General features: G+C 37.1%; 1 protein-coding gene across 3 annotated transcripts in view; it reads right to left on the reverse strand.

Moving 5' to 3' along the window:
* Positions 1-429: 429 nt before the first annotated feature.
* Positions 430-25,813, reverse strand: part of psd2 (pleckstrin and Sec7 domain containing 2) — a 126,898-nt gene continuing 101,514 nt past the window's right edge. For all 3 annotated transcript variants that reach the window (XM_056471728.1, XM_056471729.1, XM_056471730.1), the window contains 8 exons: positions 24,099-24,188; positions 16,939-16,982; positions 16,614-16,804; positions 12,799-12,869; positions 10,202-10,359; positions 9,588-9,732; positions 7,481-7,624; positions 430-4,360 (listed from right to left, as the gene is read on the reverse strand). In XM_056471728.1, coding sequence (XP_056327703.1) covers positions 4,154-4,360; positions 7,481-7,624; positions 9,588-9,732; positions 10,202-10,359; positions 12,799-12,869; positions 16,614-16,804; positions 16,939-16,982; positions 24,099-24,188 — 1,050 coding nt within the window. In that variant the 3' untranslated portion in view covers positions 430-4,153. The remainder of the gene's footprint in view (positions 4,361-7,480; positions 7,625-9,587; positions 9,733-10,201; positions 10,360-12,798; positions 12,870-16,613; positions 16,805-16,938; positions 16,983-24,098; positions 24,189-25,813) is intronic.

Genomic DNA, 25,813 nt, shown 5'->3' on the forward strand with positions numbered 1-25,813 from the left:
TAATACACTGCGCCTCAGAGAGTAGAGACATGACAGGCTTACGCTTGTCAGATACTATGTGATGACGTCATTGATATGCAGGTTAGTGCGTGATGTCTGGCAACATTTAGCTACTTTTCGGGCAGGCTTTGGGTACTTTTCATTGGAAATAGTTGGCAACACTGATTAATACATCTCACATTCATATATAGAACGTGCTTTTCAAACGGTCGAGTATGTTTAAATTTAAATGCAAAACCTACTGAGTAGTAGGTGGTTTCAGATGAAGCCTATGATTTAGTATTACAATAAAGACATTAGAAACAAAAATGTGCTTTCATAAAAAATGATAAATGAAACTCTCAGCAGATGAGCTCCTACTAACCTGTGTGGCGGAAACAAGTCAGTCTATGAATGAGATGAAACACAGAGACTCCTTCCACGCAGGCGGAGATGGTGAAATAATCATCACAATCTTTTATTACAACAGCGTCTCAGTTCTACCCTAAACGGGAAAATCATGTTAGCACAACAGCCAAAGCGAAAAGTAGGCTATAGAGGTCCCTTTAAGAAAGCCATTACTAAGAACGTATAAAATTGCAGCTTTTTGTCTTGTTTTTTACGTCATTCCACATCCATAAAGCATAAAAGAGCCAAAGTCTCTCTCTTTTCAATGTCCTCATGCTTTACAACAGGACTATAAAAAATCTACTTGCACTTGCTCAAAAGTTTGTACCGTTTAAGTTTCAGGCTCCTGTTTGGTGGCTCAAACAATTCTCTTCTTGAAAAGTGACATGTTTTTTTTTTCCAGGATTGAGACGTTTTCGCTTGGCTACAGTGGTTGAGATAAAGAGGCCCGGAGGTTCGTGGTGGGTTGTTTGCAGTCCTGCTGCTCAATATTCAGTCCAGGTTGAATTTTCTGCAGGCACATAGAGACACATAGAGGCTTTGTGGTCCATTGAATAGAGAATATGAGGGCGTTGCTTTCAGTCCCAAACGTTTTTTTTCCTCTTCGTAACTGTTTTGCATACTCGAACTTTCTTCCTTGTTACAATGTCCCATACCCTGTCTCGCAATGCATTTCCAAACGTCCATCCAAATTCCAACCATCATGTCCTTGGTTAACAATAATGTAGGTTAAACTAATTAAGGGGGTTTACAAGCGTCTTCCTGCTATATTGGCTCCGAAAAGCAGAAAATAAATTTACAATGAATAAATATAACATAATAAATAATTACAAAGGGGTATTTGTAGGACACTACAGGCCGCCCACATGAATCTTTACATGCGCCCCAGCCCTTAAACTTCATGATACTGCGAACATCTCACAAGTACATCAAATGCTACATCTAATCCAGACCTGTCAATCTTTACCCGCACACATTGTGATGCCACAAAGATATGGAAGGCCATTGGTACCAAAAGCATTTAAAACAAGGGTAGTCCAATACTGCTCCTGGATGTCTAATGGCTTGCAATTTTCAGCTCAACCAACTCAATCAGCTGTTTTAGGTACGTTTAATGTACATCTAGGCTATGCTTGCATGACAATGTAGTAGTCAAAAACTGAAATATTTTTCCCTTGGGGTTTAAAAAATTTCACGTTTACACAACATTTTCAAAGTAATCTGCATTTACACATCCACCAAATATTGCCAAAAACTCTGTATTACATATGCCAGGTCAGAATTTGAACTGTCACGTTGTTATTAAGCAGTACCTGTAAATAAGTAACAACGTGGCAGCATTTTCAAAAACGTCCACTTTTTTTAACCCATTTTCAGATTAATGTATTTTCACGTTAGTCGTGTAATCAGAAAGGGAAAACTTTTTATAAAATATAAATATTAAGGTTTTTGGTTGAAACATTGTCATGTAAATAGCCACTAAAGAGTTACTTCCCTACTATATAGTATGTATAGTATATGAGTCGAGTAGTATATCCAAATTCATAGCATTCAAAAACAGTAGGCGTGCAGTACCTTCATGAACTACTAGTTCTGATTCTTGAGTGCATTTACAATGGACATTTTACTTTCCCATGAGGCCATGGTGGATCATTTCTAATTCGTATGGAAACAATGCAACTGAGGTCATGTAATCACAACAACATGGCGGATGTAGTATGTCCAGATTCCCTTCATCCTACTCATATTCACACTAAATAAAAAATAGGTTATTTTTTCAAATGTGGTACCTGCTTAGTACATTATTTTGGTCACACTGTGTGTGAACAGGTTTGGACATCCTGCTTTAAAGAAAATTAGTAAAATCTGATCATGTCATGTTTTTTAGCATTTGTATACAGTGGTCCCTTATAACACGGTTCACCTTTCATGGCCTCGCAGTTTCGTGGATTTTTTTGTACAATTTGACATGCTTTTTTTCTGCAGCGTCCTGATTAGTGCATTGTGTTTTGTGTCCTGATTGGTTGTAGACCATTGTCAATCAATCTCCTACGTGCCGTGTCTCCTGTTCAGTACAGGATGCATTCAGCTTGACAAATTGACACATATCTTCTATCACTAGCAGTGTGACACTGAAGTGCTGGACTGTATATTAGCAAGTTTTCTCCCAATGTCGACTAAACATTCTACATCAAAGGTCACCAAACTTTTTCCTGGAGGGCCGGAGTCCTGCAGATTTTAGCTCCAACCCTAATCAAGCACACCTGAACAAGCTAATCAAGGTCTTACTAGGTATACTTGAAACACCCAGGCAGGTGTGTTGAGGGAAGTTGGAGCTAAAACCCGCAGGTACACCGGCCCTCCCGGACCGAGATTGGTGACCCCTGTTCTACATCGTCAAAGGCACCCAAAGTAGCACCCAAAAGGCAGAGGAAGATGCTAACCATCTCACAAAAAGTTGGACTTATGGACATGCTAAAGGAAAGTAGAAGTTACGCGAGTGTTTAAACAAGAGACTAAAGTGTGAAAATGTTAATGCCTCTGAGAAAATAGTGCAGTGAGGGGGTTTTACAGCCTTAAAACATCTAGAATAATTGTAAAAAATAAAGCTGACTACTTTGCGGATTTCACCTATTGCAGGCTGTTTTTAACTCTTTTTTAAAATGTTTTTAATGTTTAGAACTCTCGCTATTAACGAGGGACCACTGTACATGCACTTTTTGACCATTTTGAGACTCACAACGATCATGATTTTGCACAAATAAACATGATATACAATGTTTGTATATGTAAATACTAAATTATTATATTCTGATAATATAATTCAAATACAGTGATCTTACTGGTTGTTGACATTTGACGTGATAAAATTTTGGCCTCAATGTCCTTCCATATTATGCCTAACACTTCTCATTAATCATTTAAAGGTGACGTGCCTTTTCTGTGCAACTATTCCATTTTCGAAACACCCCAATGTCTGCCATTGGTCAATCAAAATGACAGTCCCACCTAAAATCAGTGCTATTGGTTGGGCTGTTGATGCTTTATTTTTACTGACGTCTCTTCATATTAAACAGAGACTTTACCACTGAAAAAACACAGGTTTCACCTTTAAATTCTCGTCTTTTTGCCCTTTTCCTTAAAGAGACAGTTTACCAAAATATTTAATCACACCATCATATTATCCAAACCTCTTTGACTTCACTTGTTTAGCAAGACACAAAAGAAATGTTTTGTAAAATGTTTTTTTTCAATGTTTTTTGTTCTGTCCATTCAATGAAAATAAATGGCGTTTAATATAAATCAGACCCCAACGTTCTTCAATACATTATGTTCTTCAGAAAGAAAATCATACAGGTTTGAACCAATATGAGGGTGCATATGATTATTTTTTTCTCCAAATGTCTCTTTAATTGAAACTAAAGTTTGTGTGTCAAATAATTTTAAATGACATCACAATGTGTTTGCATCTCACAGTGCAATACATTTAGGATGCTGCAGTCTACTTTCTCTTGACATTAAGCGCATTGTTATTACTTCCTCCCACTTATACAGTCTTGGTCTCCTCATTGTTTCATATTTGGCACATAATAATGTTCATTGCATTATTAACAATGTTTATTCCTGTAGTAATAATACTAATAATACATATAACTGTCATCATAAATTTACTGTACATGGAAATAATAAGGACGTTATAATGCTACGTTTTGTATTTCTGCCAGTTGGAGTCGTTGGGGGGTCTGGTGAGTTCAGTGAAAGCCCTTCAGCTGTTGTTTTCTGGGATGTGTTTATGAGTGGCCCGTCCGTTGACCCCCTGACCTTGACTGATCGACGGGCTGGACTGAGTTTTGCGCAGGTATCCTTCTTTCCCTTCACCGCTGAACAGACTGGCCTCAATCTTGTCCAAGTCATCACTTCCAGCGCGGATCTTGGCCAGCAGGAGGCTGATGTACGTCTCGTAGCGACATTTCTGTCAAATTATGATCACAAGTGTTAAATAGCTGAGTATACCCTGGTATACAGTTGCAGAAATATTAGCCCCCTGTACATTTTTTCCCCAATTTTTGTTTAACAGAAAGATTTTTTTTCAACACATTTCTAGACTTAATAGTTTTAATAACTCATTTCTAATAAATGATTTCTTTTATCTTTGCCATGATGAGAGTGCATAATATTTGACTAGATATGTTTCAAGATACTAGTATTCAGCTTAAAATAACATTTAAATTAGGTTAATTAGGCAAGTCAGTGTAATTAGGCAAGTTATTGTATAACAGTGGTTTGTTCTGTAGACATTCAAAAAAATCTATATTGCTTAAGGAGGCTAATAATATTGACCCTAAAATGGTTTTAAAAAATTAAAAAAACTGCTTGTATTCTAGCCGAAATAAAACAAAAAAGACTTTCTCCAGAAGAAAAAATATTATAATAAAATACTGTGAAAAAAATTCTTGCTCTGTTAAACATCATTTGGGAAATATTTGAGAAAGAGAAAAAAAAATTAAAATATATTAACAGTATATGTTAACAGTATAGGCTGATTTATACTTCTGCGTCAAGCACACGCGTGATCCGTGATCCTGCGCAGCCTTTGCCATGACTGACGCTGACGTGCACCTTTTAAAAAATGTAGCTAAACGTCACAACGACGTGTAGCGCAAGCTGTGATTGGCTGACTTTTTAGCTGTGACAAGTGTGGGTGGTGCTGAGAGCTGCGAGCCCGATGGAGTAAGTGTTTACAAGTGTCGAGTCTCGTGAAGGAGCTCGAGATGGAAACTTTCGTTTTGTGTTTAGCTTCTGATTAAAGTTGTTGCACATCTGCCGGTTCCCGTCTCTAAATGAGCAACTTTTAGCTACTTGTATATTAAGGTGGCATTCAGCAAAAACAAAACACCTGCAAAGAAAATCGACACAGAGAAACATAAAAGCTTACTGCCAGCTAGCATTTTGGATGTGTTATTGCAGATCTACATAAACAGCATGCAGAAGTCTGATCACTCAAGCTGATCACTCGACGCAGAAGTATAAATCAACCTTAGTTCTTGTAATGGTAGTAGCAGTAGTATTGTTGTTGTTATGATAAAAACCTATAAAATATTTTTGCATTCGGAGTTAAAAAAAAATGGCTGAAAGCTCTTTATATAAAACAATTGTAAGTATTTTATGTATGAAAGGAATATAATTCTGATTTTACATTAACTAATAATTACATTCATTCAAATTTAGAACTCATGATTACAAACAGTCCAGATTCACAAAACCTATAGACAGTTATTTGTAACAAAAAACATTGAACAACAAATGTTTCTCTTTGCATTTTTAGAATAAAACTAATCGATTTTGTTTGCATAATTTTCTGTGTGGAGTTTGCATGTTCTCCCTGTGGGTTTCCTTCGGGTGCTCCGGTTTCCCCCACAGTCCAAAGAAATGCGCTTTAGGTGAATTGAATAAACAAAATTTGCCGCAGTGTATGAGCATGAATGTGAGTGTGTATGGGTGTTTCCCAGTACTGGATTGAACCTGGAAGGGCATCAGCTGTGTAAAACATGCTGCATAAGTTGGCGGTTCATTCCACTGTGGCGACCCCTGATGAATAAAAGGGACTAAACTGAAGGGAAATGAATGAATGAATGAATGTTTGACACCCAGATCTAAAATTCTAAACATTTTTAATGGTTATAAAATGTCTATTTAAAACCAATTTCATAATTACTTGAATAAATAAGTATGCACATATGTAAGGTCTAAAAGCATGAAGTGAACTTCATTCACTTACAAAAAAATATGCTTTTCTAGAAATTACATATCTATTCTGAGTTATTTATTGTAGCTTAAGTCATTATTAATTTTTGATTGCAGCAGTAATTTCAGCAAAAACGGTTACAAATGGTTAATTAATCTGCAGACACTGAATGCTAAGAATGAAACGTGAAAGTGTAAGTTATTAAGGTAAAGTTGGTTTTATATTCACACATTCATTCAGTGACAAATTGTGACACACTGAACAATGTTGTACTTTGATAGTCATTGGCTGCTAATATGATTTCGCTATTTAGAGTTTGCAAATAACACTTTTATGAAATTATATTATTAAGGAGAAAGTCAGAATGTGCGAATATAAAACCAACTTTACCTCTATGTGTGAGTTCACATACCCTGCCATAAATGCAGGTGTAGTTCGCTGTCAGAATGCAGTAGTTTTGCTTGTTGATGATTACCCAGGCCTTGTATAACGTTAGCTCTGTCTTTTTTCCTTGTCTTTGGCTAGGCAGAACCCAGGTTTTTAGCACTACATAGTTTTGAATCTGGTAATCATGGAACATTATTTCTTGCACATGACCACACATCTTGTTAAAACACTTGGAGTTTGAATGAGATTGTATATTTGGGGCTGGATGCTCGGCCATTTTGTCTTATCCAATATCCATTGGGAGACTGCTATCGCAAATGGACCTGTCAGACGAGCGCCGCTCGCTTTAACGTTAATTTTGCAGAATCACTGTGCTTATCACTGGGTGACAAGCTGTTATAATACACTGAAATCATTATGTAAATAATACACATATATATATATATATATATATATATATATATATATATATATATATATATATATATATATATATATATATATATATATATATATATATATATATATATATATATATATATATATATATATATATATATATATATATATATATAATATGTAATCAATATAACTTATTTCTAAGACAACAACAAACTCTGTACCACATCAGATGTCATTCCCTCACTGTAAATGCTAGCGCTCCCGTTTTTTTTCTGCCATCCCCCTGCGCGCGTATCCTGAATGTTTACAAACATGGTAATTCTTCTTTAATCTCTTACTCTGCTAATATAAAACCATCTTTTTAGCTGTTTTTGCATAGATTCTTGTTTGACCATGTCTACGACCAGAAAACATGTGGGACTCCACTGATCATTTTGATCAATAAATTTGTTAACTAAAACAAAGGCTAAAATGGGTGCATTCAAACTAGTCAAACTGTTGACCCATCCCTGTAAAGCATGTCCTCATTAAATAGTCAAGTATTAGTGTAGTTCTGACCTCATAGGTTAAATAGTGCTCTTTGATTCGATACTCTTCTGACTCTTTGCTCTTGGGGGTCAGCTCTGGTGGGCTTCTCTTGTGCTCCTCCAGCTCCACGCTGACCTGCTTAAGTTTATTCTCATGGGACTTCAGCTGCTCCTCCTGCACAAATCAGAAGCAGAGTTATATGTATTGTACACTTACTATATATTGTTTAAAATAGTATCAAATATGGTCAACAATAGGCCTTGATAAACAATTTAATTAGTGTGATGTTAGCACATCAAATCACTGTCAAATATAGTAAAAAATCTAACAAGCCTATTTCACACCGCAAGCGTGAGCAGCGTGTGTTTTTTTTTTGGCGTCCATGTTAACAGATTAGAGCTTTCATACTGCACGTAGAAGCAGGCGAGGCGCTGGGTCTATTTTTGCCACGCTGCTCACGCTTAATTAAAGTGACAGTGCATTGATAATGACCAAAACACATTGAATGACAGTAAAAAGTAGCGATTTTACCCAATAAATGCATCGATAATATCCACTGAGTTTTATATATTCAATCAAATGAACCTAAACGATTAAAAACGGCAACAAATATTTATTTGGGCCCGAACTACAAAATAAAATTTAAAACAATTTTAGTATTAGTTTTGCTTAGGTTGCACACTAGTTTGATCATGTATAAATATCATTCTAACTATATTGTATAAATATTATTATAACTATAGGCTCACATCATCCTGACAATCTAAAACAAAATGACATGATATCACAGGCGATTGTCTTCTGACTGAGTGCACCTGAAAAGACATGAATGACACTCCTCAAAGCAAAAAGTTCTTTAGGATCTCTATAATTTGTAAAATAAAGATTTGCAGGTTAAGGAAACAGCATAGGAACAAGTTGCTGTGGGCCTTGGTGCAGATGAAAAGTTAAAAAAAGTGTATTTATAGATAGATAAGTAACTAGATAGAATAGACAGTGATAGATTGATCTGTGCAGCAGCTTGCGAAGAGCTGCACGCTGCAGACGCAGTCTGTGTGAATGGCAAACGCCTGCGTGCTGCTTCTGCTCTCCATACGCGCTGCACATGCACTGCTCATGCCCTGCTTGTGCTTGCGGTGTGAAACAGGCGTTACAGTAATGAATTTGAGCAAATATACAGTGAAAACAGTAATATTGTAAAAAAATGTATACACAATTAAAATGACTGTTTTTATTTGAAAGCATTTTAAAATGTGATTTATTATTTGTTTCCTAGTACTGGGTTGTGGCTGGAAGGGCATCTTCTCCTTAAAACATATGCTTCTGTTGTGCTAATTTGCTGCTTAAGAAACATTTCTTATTAATATCAATGTTAAGAACAGTTGTTTTCAAATTGTCATTATGGGGTATTGTGTGTTTTGAGGAAATAAAGAAATTTAATCCATTATGGAATAAAGCTGTAACATAAAAAATGTGGAAAAAGTGAAGCGCTATAAATACTTTCTGGATTCATTGTACTTTTATACTGGAAAAATGCCTTACTTTGATACTCTACTACAGTAAACACATTTATAATCTTTCAAAGGATTCAACTTTTAAATAAATGCCTTATATTTATCAAAAGATCATGTAAAAATGTACCGTGATTTCCAAAAACATTTTGGGTTCTATTTTCCAAAGTTAAATTTAAGCATTTTTCCAGCAATTTTAAGGTAGATTTTCCATTTTTCCAGCACTTTACAAGTGTGGCAATTTACATATTTACATACAGTGCTCAGCCTAAATAAGTACACCCCTCATATGGATTTCTCTTTTAAATTAATATTTTTTTTAATAGGATGATTAGCAATGATATATTTGTGCATATACAGCCAAAATGAAACTAATCTAACAAACAAGTCCAAATATTTGCACATTAAATATAATATGTTACTATAAAAATATGAAACACAATTTTAATAAACAGGAAAAATTAAGAGAAACATAAAACATTTAACTTGTGATTTTCCCCAAACAAATAAATGTAAAGCATCCTATAGAATATTTAAATGAGAGATTTGTGAAATGATAAATAAGGGACTAAGCTGAAGGAAAGTGAATAAATGTGATAAAAGTTCATTAGTGTGTATTTGTGCACCTGGTTGAGTCTAGTGGTGGATGAAGGCAGCAGTGGCCTGCAGAATTTCTTCATGGAGCCGATGGCAGCGGGAAAAGCAGGAGCCGAAAAGAGAGCAGCGACCAGATTAATCCTGAAAATCCATGACATCATCTCCTCCTCACTTCTGCGCACACACATACACATTTAAAGGGAAAGTCAATCGAGTGAGCAACGAATGAAAGCAATCTGACAAATGGCCATCTTTGTTCACTGTGACATAGTGAACTGCAGATTCTCAGAGGAGTTAAAGGTCCTGTAAATTTCAAATTAATATTTTTTAGATGGTAAATATCAGTATGTTACTATTAAGGATATTTATAAGCTAGTGTGCTCCAAAAACGGTGACAAAGTTAATGGATCAATGATTTTTTTTTTGCATCAGTTTCTTATCAAATCTTCTGACCAATCAACCACTCTTACTGGCAGAGCTGTGATAAAAACAAAACACTAATGGCTTCTTTTTTTATAAAGGGGAGGGGCTACTCCATGTCCCACCCTGTCTTCAAGATTCAGTTGAGATTATGTCAATCCTCAAATAAAATATGCAGATTTCAAAGCACTTCATGCAAGTTTTAAAGAGTAATGATGCTTACGGGGCCTGCAGGAGGAAGACCCTCCAGTCAGAGGTCTTCAATTTGAGGACATTTTGTCTTTTGCTGTAGTCACAGGCTCTAGTAGCGAGAGCATGATGAACTCGTACTGCATTCTTCAGGTCCACCTCTGACAGATCCTTATCAGGCTTATACTCATCCTGGCCAGGCAGGGGAGACAGAGAGCAGAATATGTGAATGCAGAAATTAACATAAATGAGAGACACTCATGGCTGTGCTCCAAAGTCCTACTGAGACGCATTTAAAAGCATCACAAAAGCAGTTCCGAAATGGAAGCAGCATAACTGGATTGGATAATTATGTTGCCTTAAAAGAAATCTTAATTTGGCTAAATTGTAATACAATACAGCATACATCTATCACGGCGAAAGCAATGTCATAATGTACTGCAACATCTGCCATGGAAAAAAAACGCCCAAGGCGGTGGACAAATTATGGAAGGGTTTTCGGGGCCAAATATCTACAGTTGAATACAAAATTATTCGCCCTCCTGTGAATGTTTTTTCTTTTTCAAATATTTCCCAAACGATGATTAACATAGCAAGGAATTTTTCAAAATTTTCCTATAATATTTTTTCTTCTGGAGAAAGTCTTGTTTGTTTGATTTTGACTAGAATAAAAGCGTTTTTTTAATTTTCAAAAAACATTTAAGGTCAATGTTATAAAAAGAGCCGCATATTGATAAATAATGTTATGATAGCTGTTTTAACATTAAGTTATGATTGAATTGCCTCTTGCCACAGTTATGAAATAGCTTGATAACAAGCAGGAAATGTTCATGGGTCAATGACATGACCACATTGAAATGATCATTGCCATGGAAACTTTAAAGCAGGGCTATTCAATTCAATTTTCATGGGGCCAGTTCATGAAAAGCAACCCAAATGAAGGGCTGGAGAGAAATGACTTGCAATACGAGTAATGACACAACAGCATATACTGTAAGAGCCCATATGTTGTATTTTTGGCCCCTAAGACGCCCATGTAGGATTTTTCTACATTAAAATGTTAATATGTTGTATTTGAAACTACATAATATCAGTGCATTGAACAATAGGCTTTTTTTTACAAACATATTTAAATGTATTTCAAAGCAGTGCAATGCTCAAGTAGGCTTCTTCTACATTCAGATACATTCATATGTTATGCTTTGAACTGCATTACAATTAGGGGTGCAACAATTTTAGATTTTGGTTGTACGATTATATAGTCTGAAGAATAATCATGGTTTCACGGTTATCACGTCTAATATAAATTTAAGCTTTATATTAGCTGAGTATTTAAATAACTGTTGTTTTCATATGTGTTCATACATACATAATCATTTTAATCATTTGTAATAATTCGTCTAACATATATTTTGTTTACATTGCACTGAAAGCCACGCTACAGTGTGAGATGTTTTCTACTGGTCGTCGCATATTGGCATATATTCTTACATTGGAAATACCCTTGCTTACACTCGCTATAACACTTGCTTATTGTCACGCGACTCATGTGACTCACACTCTGCGCAGCCTTCAACTGCAGCTCGTGCAGTACTGAACAGATGCACGTCACTTCATAACTATAGTGGCTGTTTTTCGACTGAACTAAATTTATTTTTGATGTTCACTATTTGGAGGGCCGGAACAAATTACCTCGGGGGCCAAGTTCGGCCGGCGGGCCACAAATTGAATAGTCCTGCTTTAAAGCAATGCATTCTAAATAATGGTGACATTAAAAAACCTCACCAACGGGGGAGTTCATATATTCGGGGGAGTATTTAAAACAGGAGTGGGCAAACTCAGTCCTGGAGGGCCGGTGTCCTGCTTAGTTTAGCTGCAACACTAATCAAACACACCTGATCATGCTAATCAGTGTCTTCAAGATCATTAGAAAACTATAAGCAGGTGTGTTTGATTAGAGTTGGCGCTAAACTGTGCAGGACACCGGACCTCCTGGACCGAGTTTGCCCACCCCTGATTTAAAACTTACGAGTGAAAGAATTAAATATTTTTTTGTCCCTTATTGCCTTCCATAGCAAATGCGTAAAATGTTAACTAAAAATACACTTATTTTATTCAGTACTGAAAATAATATCCATACATTGTATATCGTCTATACTTATTAGAGTATCACAATCAAGTTAGTAAATGCTCGTCACCTTTATTTGTGCTTTAGTCTCAATTGCAGCATTATAATATTAATTATTAAAATTATGGTGCAAAAATTTAGACAAATTTGATCAATGAAAAAAAATAAGTAAAAAGAAATCTATTTTTGTTAGAGCAGATTATGGCATTATTTGACAAAAAGTGAGTTTCTGTTATCATTTTGCAAATCTTTTAGCTATTATTTAGCATTTTGGTTAGACACTTGTCAGCCTTATTAAATTAGATTGTAAACTGCAAAAACAAAGTGCACTGCATTGTGAAGATCAATATTTAGAGTAGAGTGTTCGTGTTGCACAATTCAGAAAATGTAGTTGCCTGTTTTACTATTTCATGCATACAGTACAGTGCACACACTGCAAAATATAGCAAGGCTATGTTTCAGTGTGTGTGAGTGTGTGTGTGTGGGAGGCAGATTTAAATTACTTTCTGCAGGTAGAGAATCATCCCCTTCAGCACGGCGTAAAACTTCTTCCAGCCTCTGCGGCCTCTGGGGGCTGCAGAGAGACAGAATAAAAGCGAAAATGTGTGTGTGTGAGAGAGAGAGACAGAATAAAGACACACTTCACTAATGAGCTCTGCTGTTGTTTGCTGCAACACAAGGCGAGGAAAGAAAATCTCTAAACCAGCTCACAAATGAACTCCACCTTGCTGCGAGACACAACCTAATTGTTTTAATGAAAGAATCTGCATTATTAAATAGACGGAAACATTGGCGGGTCCTGAATGATGCTGATTTATTGGATTCCTTTGACATCAGAGCTTTTCTGAAAGTGAGCTGCTTTACTGCTTACATCGGGCAGATGCCTTTTAAGATGACATACTAACCGTCATGGAAGCTTATAAGTGGAGTGATCTATTTGAAATGTTTGAAATATGAATATCATAATGCACAAACAATGCTTTACACATGAGATTTGGCTTGTTTTTGAGGAGATTTTAACATTAGAATGGTGCTAACAGAACAATACTCCAATATAACATTATTACATGGCTGTCTGGAATACTTGATTCTGATTGGTTAGCACATTCTGAGGTATGTTATTCACAGATAAAAATTGATGAAACAAAAACACAGGATAATTTGTAATAATAATAGTAATAATAATAATAATAATAATAATAATAATACAGCCCAATCACAAGAGGAAACATAACTATTTTAAGTATTGTCAGAAATTCAACAAATACAAATTCAAACAATTTAGTTTATATGAAAATGTACAGTTTTTAAAAGGAGGCGTGGTTCTTAACCCCACCCCTAAACCAAACTTTAGAGGGATCAACAAATTGTACTTAAATGTGCAAATAAGATTGTTCAAATTTGAACAAATTAGCTGCTAAATCGAAAAAGTTACAAATTGCTAAGTGATTGTGTTGGATAATGTACGTCAAGCGTTTTTGTCTACACGTTCTAAAAAAACACATCCGAATTTGCAATACACAATAGAGTTTACAGACACAATAGAGTTTACATAATCATACTGCAACTGTATACTAATTTAACTCTTTCATGGTGTGATTAGAACATTAATTGTGTCATTCAAATATGCTTTGCTGTGATGGCTTGAGAAATACGCACATGACGGTTATTGTAGAAAACAATTTAGCATAATAATAATAACAACAATAATAATAATAATGCAGCCCAATCACAAAAGAAAACATAACTATTTTACATATTGTCAGAAAAGGGGCTAATTCGTACAAATTCAAACAATTTAATTTATATAAAAATGTACAGTTTTTATATAGGTCCTTCACCCCACTTTACATCCAGCTGGTTGTTTTTGCTGAATAAATTCCTTCAGTCTTAAGGCTGATTTATACTTCTGCGTTGAGTGATCAGCGTGGCCGACGGCTTCTGCTTTGTGTGTAGCCGTGCATTTATACTTCTGTGTGCTGTTTGTGTTGCTCTGCAATAACACTTCCGAAACACTAGCTGCCAGTAGGTTTTTATGTTCCTCTGTGTCGAGTTTTGTTTTTATGAATGTTACCTTAATGTACAAGTAGCTAAAACTTGCTCATTCAGATACGGAAACCGGTAGATGTGCAACAACTTTAATCATAATATAAACACAAAACTAAAGTTTCCATCTGGAGCTCCTTCACAGGACTCCACACTTGTAAACACTCGCTCCATCTGGTTCGTGGCTCTCGGCACCGCCCACACTCATTACAGCTACCAAGTCGACCGATCACAGAGCTTGCGCTACGCGTCATTGTGATTTGTGGTTACATTTTTTGAGAGGTGTGCATCAGCTTCGACGTCATTCAGGGCAAGGGGTCTGTGATTGCTGCGCCGGACCATACTTGTGTGCTTGATGCAGAAGTATAATTCAGCCTTTATACAACAGATGCTGATAAGCCTGTCTGGCTTTATTCTAAACGAACGACAATCTGGTTGTATATTATCCCTTACTTAAAATATACTGCACAAATAATATGAAATATCCCTTTAATCAAATCTAATTTTCTCGCTTTCATCAGTTGATTAAACTTAACTGTGTTTTGCAGTGTTTTGCAATTGAGCGCCTCCAAGTGATGTTTACTGTAACTTCAGCAGCTCCAGGCACGTGAACAAAAGTGCCAATCAGTGGTGCGTTTCCAAAAACCATCGTTAGCCAACTAAGATTGCAAGTTCCATCGTTACAAACATAGTTTGTTGATTTGCCGTTTCCTGAATCCATCGTTCCAACGAAAATTCACAAACTGCATCACAAACTTGTGTGCTTGCAACTACACTTCTGGAGCTGTAGTTAGAAACATAGTTGCTGGCTGTGTTCTATTCCCAGATATCCCCTATGCCCTATTCATTTAGAACATATAACATTTAAGCTTGGACTGATTAAAAATAAAAAAGCATTAAAGTCATCTCTCCTAGGTGCTTTTAAAGTATTTTTACTGTTCGGTTTTAGCGATCTTCATGTTTATAATTGCCCTCCCTTCGCAGTGCACTTTAAAAACATTGATGTCATTTTGAACATAGCGGTGGCTCATGACGAAAGCTATAGGTGACCGATTATTTAAAAGCGGATTTTTGGTTACGTCTCCAAAGCTTGTGAAAACAAAAAAACACAGCATACGTTAATGCTTTTAAGTTATAGTAGGTTATTTATTAAGTATCTGTACTGTTTATGACATGGGCCTGTTGGTTAGAACATTTCTGCAGTGGTTTGCATATGTCAAATTGTAAAAGTAGACTTTTCAAAAATTTTTAATAAATAAACAATCTCCTACTTAATAATAATAATAATAATAATAATAATAATAATAATAATAATAATCATCATCATCATCATCATCATTATTATAAATATTGTTATTAAAGTAGGATTTTTAAAAATTTCCTAATAAATATTAAATTTAATTTCTTAATAAATAGCCTCATTATTTATTTATTTATATGATTTATATATGATATTAGAAGTGTTAGCTTTTGTAAGTGACTTTATGCTTTAGAATAGAATATGTCATATTCTCAATAATATTTGTAAAGGAAACACAGGCTCTGTATGTGGCATTTACATATATGTCAATTAACATGGAAAACGAGTGCATGTTTTTACCAAAACTAATGTTGGACTTATTTTAAATGCGTGTGCGTGTAAAACAATATAATTTGCACAGAAATTGTGGGGTTCTTCTTTAAAGAAGTAGTTACTCCACCCCGTTTAGAGCATCATTATATGCATTTTACATTGTAACTAATGTGGTTCAAACGATGGATCTGCGACAGAGAAACTACGGTTTTAGGAAACACTCGTCACTACATCGATCTTTTTCCAAACGATGCATCATACTATGATTGTTCAGCCGCGAGTTATGTCGTTGTTTGGGAAACGCAGTTCTGATTGGTGGAGAAGTTTTGATGAGATGCTTAAAAAAACGAACATCATTTCTTAATAAATGATGCCTTTAGGCCTGTCGTTTTGCATGTTGGCATGCAAGAACACATTGGTGTGAACTGATTAGTCACAAGGCGTTAAACATCGGCGAAATGAGTCAAAAGTTTAGGTGCTGCTCCGGACAGTGCAAAACATAACAACATACTCCAAAAAACAAAACAATATACTATTAGCACTATTAGCAATGTTGACAGTAATACGTAAAAGATACGTGAAAGGTTTGCAACACGGTGGCCATGCTCGGTGCCATCTTGGATTGCACTGCTGTAACCTTCAAAAATGTCAAAAAATCCCCAAAAATGGCATTTATCATGTTTAAAACAACAGACTTACTACGTTTGCCATCCATATCTGCATGGCTCTTTCGTGTCAGAACTCCGTGTTTGTACGTGGTGGCATTGAGTAAAAGCGGGATGCCGATGAAAGGGTTACTGCCGTCCGTTACCCTGACAACCCGCTTCCCTCCCGTCTCACACTGCTCCTCCACCAGCTCTGAGAGGCTCTTCCTCAACTCCTCTTCCTCACTGCAGAAACAGAGCGGATTAACGGCATTAATGCCTGTGTGCAGGTACTGCGCACATTACACGCAGATTAGCCCCAGAAGTCACATGATAAATGTAAGCGCTCCTGACTCCTGAGGATGATATTGGATACTCACATCGCCCACTCCAGCTTCTCGTTCTTTATTGAGTTATAGAGCACCTAAACCAGGACAGAGACATATGAGACTGTTAATACCCTGAGTCTGAAACACCACAACTACACAGATTGAGTGAGCCACCGGCCGTATAGGACAGAACACATGGAAGAATAAGCTATTGAATCTAATGTGTCTTTGTGGCTTACATAAATGCAATCATACTGTACCATGCAGACTATACAGTTATTTTGTTTATAGTGTAGTTTAGTGAAATCAGTCCGTTTTAATCATACGATGAAATCATACTCTGTCACTATTGTAGACATTGGACCCGGTGCAATAAGGCACAAGATGGCGGCGCGTTCAGTTCGCGAAGCCCAGCGTCTCTCCAGTTTCTGCAATTTTGCGGTATTATTCCTGCTCATTTCGGGTCTGTTCGTACAGAACAGCAGTGCCTTTACATCGTACACCCGACAGGACATCTTGGATATTGGTTTGTGCACTCCGGACAGTTTTATTAACAATCTTCGACTCATCCCTGAGATCGCCAGAACACCCGGGCCTCACAGCCCTACACGGCCGGGCGGAAGTGCTCGAAGGCGGCGCAGAGAACGTAAACAAAGACGGGTTTTATTGTTGCGGGGGATTTTAATCACTCAAACTTAAAAACAGTGCTCCCCAAATTCCATCAGAACATGTTCTGCCACACAAGGGGAAACAAAACTTTAGACCAAGTTTACACAAACATGGCTGAAGCATACGCTGTGACCCCCCTCCCCCACTTGGGTCAATCAGATCACCTTTGTTTGTTTCTCACCCCCAAATACTCACCCATCGTCAACCGTGTGAAGCCATCAGTAAGGACCATCAAAGTGTGGCCAGCGGGGGTGGACTCCACACTCCAGGACAGGTTTGAACACACAGACTGGAGTATGTTTGCTTCCCAGGCCACATGTGGCTCTCACACAGACATTGACAGTTACACTTCCTCTGTTCTGGAATATATCAACACCACCATAGACAGTGTTACAACCCAGAAACAGATCACCACATACCCAAATCAAAAGCCATGGATGAACAAGGAGGTGCGCCTCCTGCTGAAGGCACGCAACACTGCCTTCAGATCAGGGGATGCACAGGCCTACAGCACTTCCAGGGCTAATCTGAAGAGGGGCATCAAAAAGGCCATGCACTGCTACAAGCTAAAGCTAGAGGAGCACTTTTCCAACTCTGATCCTCGGCGCATGTGGCAGGGCATCCAGGCCATCAGCAACTACAAACCCAGCCAGTCCACCCCCACAGCCACAAATGTCTCCTTCTTGAACGAGCTAAATGACTTTTATGCCCGCTTTGAAAGAGACAATACAGAACCCTACACCAGGAACACTACCTCAACCGACCACTCACCTATCACACTCACCTCCTCAGAAGTCTACACCGCACTGAGTCGGATCAATGTGCGTAAGGCTGCTGGACCAGACGGTATCCCTGGGCGCGTCCTCAAAGCATGTGCAGAACAGCTCGCTGGGGTATTCACAGACATTTTCAACCTGTCACTTAACCTAGCAACTGTGCCAACATGCTTTAAAACCACCTCTATTGTGCCGGTGCCCAAACACTCCAGCCCAACATGCCTGAATGACTACCGCCCTGTAGCACTCACACCCATCATCATGAAGTGCTTCGAGCGGTTGGTCCTGGCACATCTGAAAGACTCTCTGCCATCCACACTGGACCCACATCAGTTTGCCTACCGTGGCAACAGGAGCACAGAAGATGCCGTCTCCATAGCACTGCACTCTGTCCTCACACACCTGGACAATAAAAACACTTATGCACGAATGCTGTTTGTTGACTTCAGCTCAGCATTCAACACTGTCATACCCTCTAAGCTACTGATCAAACTCAGAGACCTGGATATCGACACATCTCTCTGCAACTGGGTTATGGACTTTCTGACTAACAGACCTCAGAATGTTAGATCAGGCCACATCTGCTCCACCACCATCACACTCAACACTGGTGTACCACAGGGCTGCGTGCTGAGCCCCTTCCTCTACTCCCTTTTTACCATCGTCTGTAGGCCTGTGAACAGATCCAACACCATCATCAAATTTGCAGATGACACCACAGTGATTGGTCTAATCAGCAATAATGATGAGACTGCCTACAGGGAGGAGATACAGCATCTGGCCACTTGGTGCACCGACAATAATCTGCTCCTTAACACCAGCAAGACCAAGGAGCTCATTGTGGACTTCAGGAAGGGACGAACAGGCTCGCATGATCCCATCCACATTAACGGGATGGCCGTGGAGCCTGTCTCATCCTTCAAGTTCCTGGGTACCCACATCTCTAAGGACCTTTCCTGGACCACCAACACCTCCAGCCTGGTCAAGAAGGCTCATCAGCGCCTATTCTTCTCGAGGCAACTTAAGAAGAACCAGCTTTCATCAGCCGTCCTGGTGAACTTCTACCGCTGCACAATAGAAAGCATCCTGACCAACTGCGTCACAGTCTGGTATGGAAGCTGCTCTGTTGCTGAGCGTAAGGCACTGCAGCGGGTGGTAAAAACTGCCCAACGCATCACAGGGACTACACTGCCAGCCATTGAGGACATCCAGAAGAAACACTGTCTGCGCCGAGCACGCAGTATTCTTAAGGACACCTCTCACCCTGCTCACAGACTGTTCTCTCTCCTGCCTTCCGGCAGGCGCTTCAGGCTCCCCCGGACAAAAACCAGCAGACTGAGGAACAGCTTTTTCCCCAGAGCTGTCTTCCTTTTGAACTCTGCCCCTCACTGACTCTTTTGCCCCCCCAATACACCCCCCACACTCCTCTAACTTATACTCCTCACAATCACTGCACTATTTAACATTTGCACATTTAAAGTTTGCACATATTCATTGCACTGATTCATTTACTTGAACTGTACATACCCACAGCACATGGACATTTGTAATTTGTAATTATGTTTATCTATCTGCCACTCCTGATTATTAATAGCATCATGTACATATATTCATTTATGCAAATCTCTGTTTATAGCTAATACAACCTGTATATAATGTTCATAGTACATCCATCTGTAAATATCACCATAGTTTTTCTATAACTGCACTTTATAACTTATACCTGTATCCTGCACTTGCTGCTATTGCACTGCTGGTTAGACCTAAACTGCATTTCGTTGCCTTGTACTTGTACATGTGTAATGACAATAAAGTTGAATCTAATCTAATCTAATCTAATCTTGGTGCGATTTGTTGCTATTTTCAGACCATTGCAGCTGTAATTTTCATGTTTTGCACTTTTTTTTGGACTCATAGGTGTGCTGGTCTGGTGTGTTAAGACGCATTGTTGTTACGTTGCTATTTTAAGGAACTAAAATAGACCGTGTCATTGACCAAGTAAAAGCAGGTCTAAAGTCCAGCACAGAGTGCATTAGTTATGTGCCTATGTGGGTCCAAAAGCTTATACATTGCTTAATACACACAGGATGTACAGCAATACACACATATCTTTACACATGAAAAAAATAAAGGATTAAAATACAAAATATTAAAAATACAAAAAGTAAAAACCACTGTCTCCATGCCTCATCTCGGGGGGCTTTTTCAGTTTATTCATGACAATTTGCATTTGTATAATGTTATTATTATTAGCAGAATTATTTATTATATGCATATTTATATTTGTTTTAATAAAAACAAGTTTAGATTTGTCCTCCTCTCAGGTTTTGGAGAAGTATGCATCACCATATGGGGCATAAGAATAGGATGTGTGTTTGGATATAACTCAGTGTTTTGACCACACTTCGTTATTATTGTTCATTTATTTGTTTTCTGGAAATTAGAACTGAATTTAGAAATAGTTTTGAAACAAATCTTTGCACTTAACAAAGTAAATTAAATATGTAGACTAATTGAAGTCTTAAGTGGAGTGAGTTTCCACTGTTTCCTTATACACGAATGTAAAGGAGTAAAGAGTAAAAGTAAAGTAAAGAGAAAGTAAAGAGGCCGAATGAAGGAGGCTCGATCTTTATCATCGCGGTGCAGATTATCTGTTTGACTGTTTTCTCACTAGTGAAGGGTTCAGTTTTTCCACTTACAAAGTCAGCCATGTAAATAACGAATTATTTATTTGTAGCCTACCGTTTCAACTACCTGACCTGCATGGTCGTTGTTTTACCCATAACCAAATCAGTTACACACAAATTACCTCCTGTCAATCACTTTTTCTGTGGGACTCTGGCATAAGTAGGTAGCGTAATCTGTGTCGTTATAATGACGTCGACAAACTTGGTTGGTAAAAAAGGTGCACAACCAACAGGAACCAACCAACAGTATCTAAGGTTTTGGCTAAAATTATTAAGTACAAGCGTGAAAGCTAAAGACTAAAGCAGTGTACTGACGTTGTGACACGTTACCTGATAAGACGTATTAGTGTAAACGGGGCCACAGTGTGTATTTTTCGCAAAGCAGGTTTGCGACGGGGATCAGCGATGTCAGCTCAGCATCGTGATGTCGTGATGGACGATGGCATCGTGGATCAACCCAACCCTAATTTAAGCACGTCCTTAATGTTTTTTTGCGCCTTGCACTTTAGATTTTGCGTCTATATTATTGAGCCCTAGGAGTGTATTAATATACAAATACGAGGGTTCACATACAGTTAAAGTCTAAATTATTACCCCCTCCCCCTGTATATTATTTCTCCCAATTTCTGTTTAATGGAAAGTAGATTTTTTTCAACACATTTCTAAATATAATAGTTTTAATAACTGATTTCTTTTATCTTTGCCATGATGACCGTACATTATATTTACTAGATGTTTTTCAAGACACCGGTATACAGCTTAAAATGCAATTTAAAGGCTTAACTAAGTTAGTTGGGGTAACTTGGCAAGTTAGGGTAATTAGCCAGGTCATTGTATAATGATGGTTTGTTCTGTAGAAAATCTAAAAAAAATATACTGCTTAAGGGAGCTAATAATATTGCTAATAATTATGACTTCAACTGTACCTCTGTTTTGAAGTCACAATTCAGTATATTTTTGGTATATTGTTTTATTTAGTTTCCTTGTCAAGTGATCTCTTTGTTCACGTGTCTTGTTCTGATTGGTTCCCTAGCTGTATCTATCTTGTTTTAATGAGTGTTTTACTGTGTTTAGTTAGGTATGTAACTTTTGATTGGTGTATGACCTCAAAGTAGCGCAAGAATAGCTATGTTTCAATCCAACACTTTTTTATGCTTATTTTGGAATATCCCATAAAAAAAATCTAAGTGTATTATTTAATTCTGATTTTAAATTTGACAAGCACATAAATTCTGTGGTAAAGTCCTGTTTTTTTAAGTGAAGTAATTTCTGTCATTCAATGACATGGAGACATGGTATTCATGCTTTTTTTTTTTACACCTAGACTACTGTGACTGCCTTTATCTGGGAGTTAGCCAGAAAATTCTGGCTCGGTTACTGTCAGTACAAAATTCGGCACTAAGATTGCTTGCTGGCATTCAAAAACATGGCCATATTTGCCTGATTTTGCTATCTCTTATATGGCCGCCAGTTCAATTTAGAATTAAATATAAACTTTTAGTTTGTTTTTTAAGTCTTTAAATGGACTCGCTCCAAAATATTTGGCAACACTGATAAACAGATATTCTTTTCTTAGGTCCTTGAGGTCTTTTGATCAGATTCTTTTTTAGAATAAAAAAAAAGGTTCATTACTGCAAATATCTGTATTGAAATGGAAAAAAAAAACAATACAGAAAAAACTAATAGTATAAATATGTGACTCTATTACACCCTATTACACATGCTAAACATGCATGGTTTTTTTAGAAGATATATCTTTTTTCCCTCTTCGCTGGTCGTCATGAAAATAAAGACAAATATTTAAGTCTTAAAACTCATTACAGTGCTTAATTTGTTTCTGGTATATTATATGTACAGTGGGTATGGAAAGGATTCAGACCCCTTAAAATATTTTTCAGTCTTTGTTATATTGCAGCCATTTGCTAAAAGTTCTTTTTTTTGTCCTAATTCTAAGCGGGATGTGTGGAGAAAACCAGGCACTGCTCATCACTTGTCCAATACAGTCCCAACAGTGAAGCATGGTGGTGGCAGCAACATGCTGTGGGGAGGTTTTTCAGCTGCAGGGACAGGACGACTGGTTGCAATCGAGAGAAAGATCAATGCAGAAACCTTCTCCTTGAATGGCCCAGCCAGAGCCCTGACTTAAATCCAATTGAGCATCTCTGGAGAGAGCTAAAAAGATCACCACATGTTCATTGCATGTCTGCAATGTCTTCTGAGGTGCAAGGAATTTATTAAATAAAAAAAGATTCACGCAGCTTCTCCTACTGCAGGAAGTTCCATTTTTAGTTTTGATATTTGGCACCAGTTAATCAGGAAGTGACAATTTTGTTCTCTTTGACTCATTGGATGGAAATGTTGATTTATTTGCATGTCTTTTATGCAATATTCCTGTTTTGCGCATAAATCTTTGAATGGAAACATAGCTAATGTCATCTTTGTATTGAAAATGACATGACTGTTCAAATGACTCTTAATAACAGTTGTCATACTCATGCATAAAATCTCATTCACATTCAAAGGTTGTTCATAAACACCCCATTCAAATAAAGTGTTACCAAACAATGCCAAAAGACATATTCAATGTCATATTCCAGCATGACATAGCCAAGATTGTGACAGAAGGCTTTATTTTCATTCTCCAAAAATGAAAGCAACTAATAGAAATAAAATCTGTTATTACATCTTATAGTAATCCCACGATGAATGCACACTGTAATAAAAGCTAAAGAGGGTCACTATATGACCCCAAGGAGAACCACTATGTAGAGTCTACACCCAAATATGTCCTGGAATAAAGCCTTTTTATGCAATATGAGCCTGATGAATCTTGACATAGTGATCCTGGAATGTGACCATGCCATTTATTGTCTGCATTAAAAAAAACAAAGAGCCACACACTGCTTCAGACAGTGACAGAAGAAGTGTTAACAAACACATAACATGATAGAGACATATTATTCACTGAAATGAAGAATCAGTACTCTGAAGAATTAGCTTAATTAAATCCAAAGTTTTTTGACTAGGCAATATATCATAGAAAACAAGCTAGTAAGCGAGTATACATCTGCTGTGTTACCTTGAGCAATTCTTTGGGAAAATCTTTGCCGTCGTCAAGGCCGTCTAGATTGCTAATGAACTGCTGGCAAGACATCTTCTTCCCGATATTCTGCAATACAATTACATAACAAAAGTGTTACAACAATGCTAATGATGTGCTCATAATGTCAATTACTAACATAATACCATTGACCAAAAACAACAGACTAATTGGAGATTACTTTTCAAACATGGGAGTGAAGGAATTGTGTCCCTGCAAAGCATTTTTGTCTGCCGTTTGTCTTGAAACTAAATTGTTAAATTATGCAGTGATATAATTAAAACCGTGAAGACTGTGAATCTCAACTGAAGAAAACGGCTGGGCTATTTAATCCCCATCATGCCCTTCACAAGATTTATTTTAAGACTAAAGGAGAAAGAAATACAGCTTATATTCTCTATGGGTATCATATGCTAGTTTTTATTAAACATTCACTAACAACAATGCATTTTAGTACAGTTTAGTCAGTAAAACTGCTAAAAATGGTTTCAAAAACACACAGATTACAACAATGATCAATATATCATTCTAAAAAGAGCTTTAAAGGTGCTGTATGTAAGTTTTTGACTCATCTAAAGCATAAAAACACCATAATATGCTAGCAGATATTTAAGGAAACACGTTCTTGTTTATCTGAAAAACAATGCTAAAGTCAGATATTCTACTTTAAAAATGAGCGTTGCGTGCCGGAATGTCTGTCTTTGTTTTGGTTCTTTTACCCGTGTTTATGTGTCTGCGACTGAAATGCGACCTCTGGTGGACAGTAGCAGACTCCGAAATGAGACGCAGATTCAGAGTTCCACAGAAGGTGGTTATTAATTAACAAGTAATATAAATATTACGCACATAAACATTAGGTGAGCAGGTCACATTATAACCCCATGTCCTAACAACACGCTACGTGTCGAGATTTGCAGTGATAAGCAATTTGTCTGTTTGCATCAGACGAAACACGACAGAAATGTAAATACAGCCATTCAGAAGCACAGAATAGTGCACTTACTGCACTTAAACTAAATGGTAAGGTTTATAATCTAATTAATACATATTAAACCTCTTCAACATTACTAAATGTACACGCTGAATCACTGATAGGTGTTGGTTTACACTGAGTCACAGTTCTAAAGTTCAATTTCAAACGGTTTGAGGTGAACTATATGCTGTTGTAGTATGGCAGTAGTATGGAAATAAATTTCAGTAGTATGGCAATAAATGTCATGTAATATGGCAATCTCACATTATTAGCATTTAACACTGAATAAAGCACATGAGGTGTACCTGAAGTGAGTATTGTCAATTTATCCCGCTTTTCATCTGCAAGTGATAAAAGCCGTTTCTAAAATATAAATTTCAGGTGTTGGTTAGAACAAAAACTGCTTTTAATATATAAAATATTCCTTCTATCGAGTGCCATTGCTTTTATTTAGAACACGACTTAAATCAGCCTTTAGGCTCGATAGTCAGACACACTGCTATTGATGTCATAAATCTGACAACCTGTATTTGCGTGTATTTTGAACTAGGAATGCAATTACTAGTTCAACCACTGGGTGTCACACTTACATACAGCACCTTTAATTATAAAAGCAAAGTCTACAACACAACTGTAATTATACACAGCACAAAGACTTATACTGTACATGTAAAAAATCACAATACAAGAGAGTTGAGGTTGCCAGGGTGTTGCTATTGAG

Source organism: Danio aesculapii, chromosome 14, assembly GCF_903798145.1.
Source record: "Danio aesculapii chromosome 14, fDanAes4.1, whole genome shotgun sequence".
Taxonomy (NCBI): domain Eukaryota; kingdom Metazoa; phylum Chordata; class Actinopteri; order Cypriniformes; family Danionidae; genus Danio; species Danio aesculapii.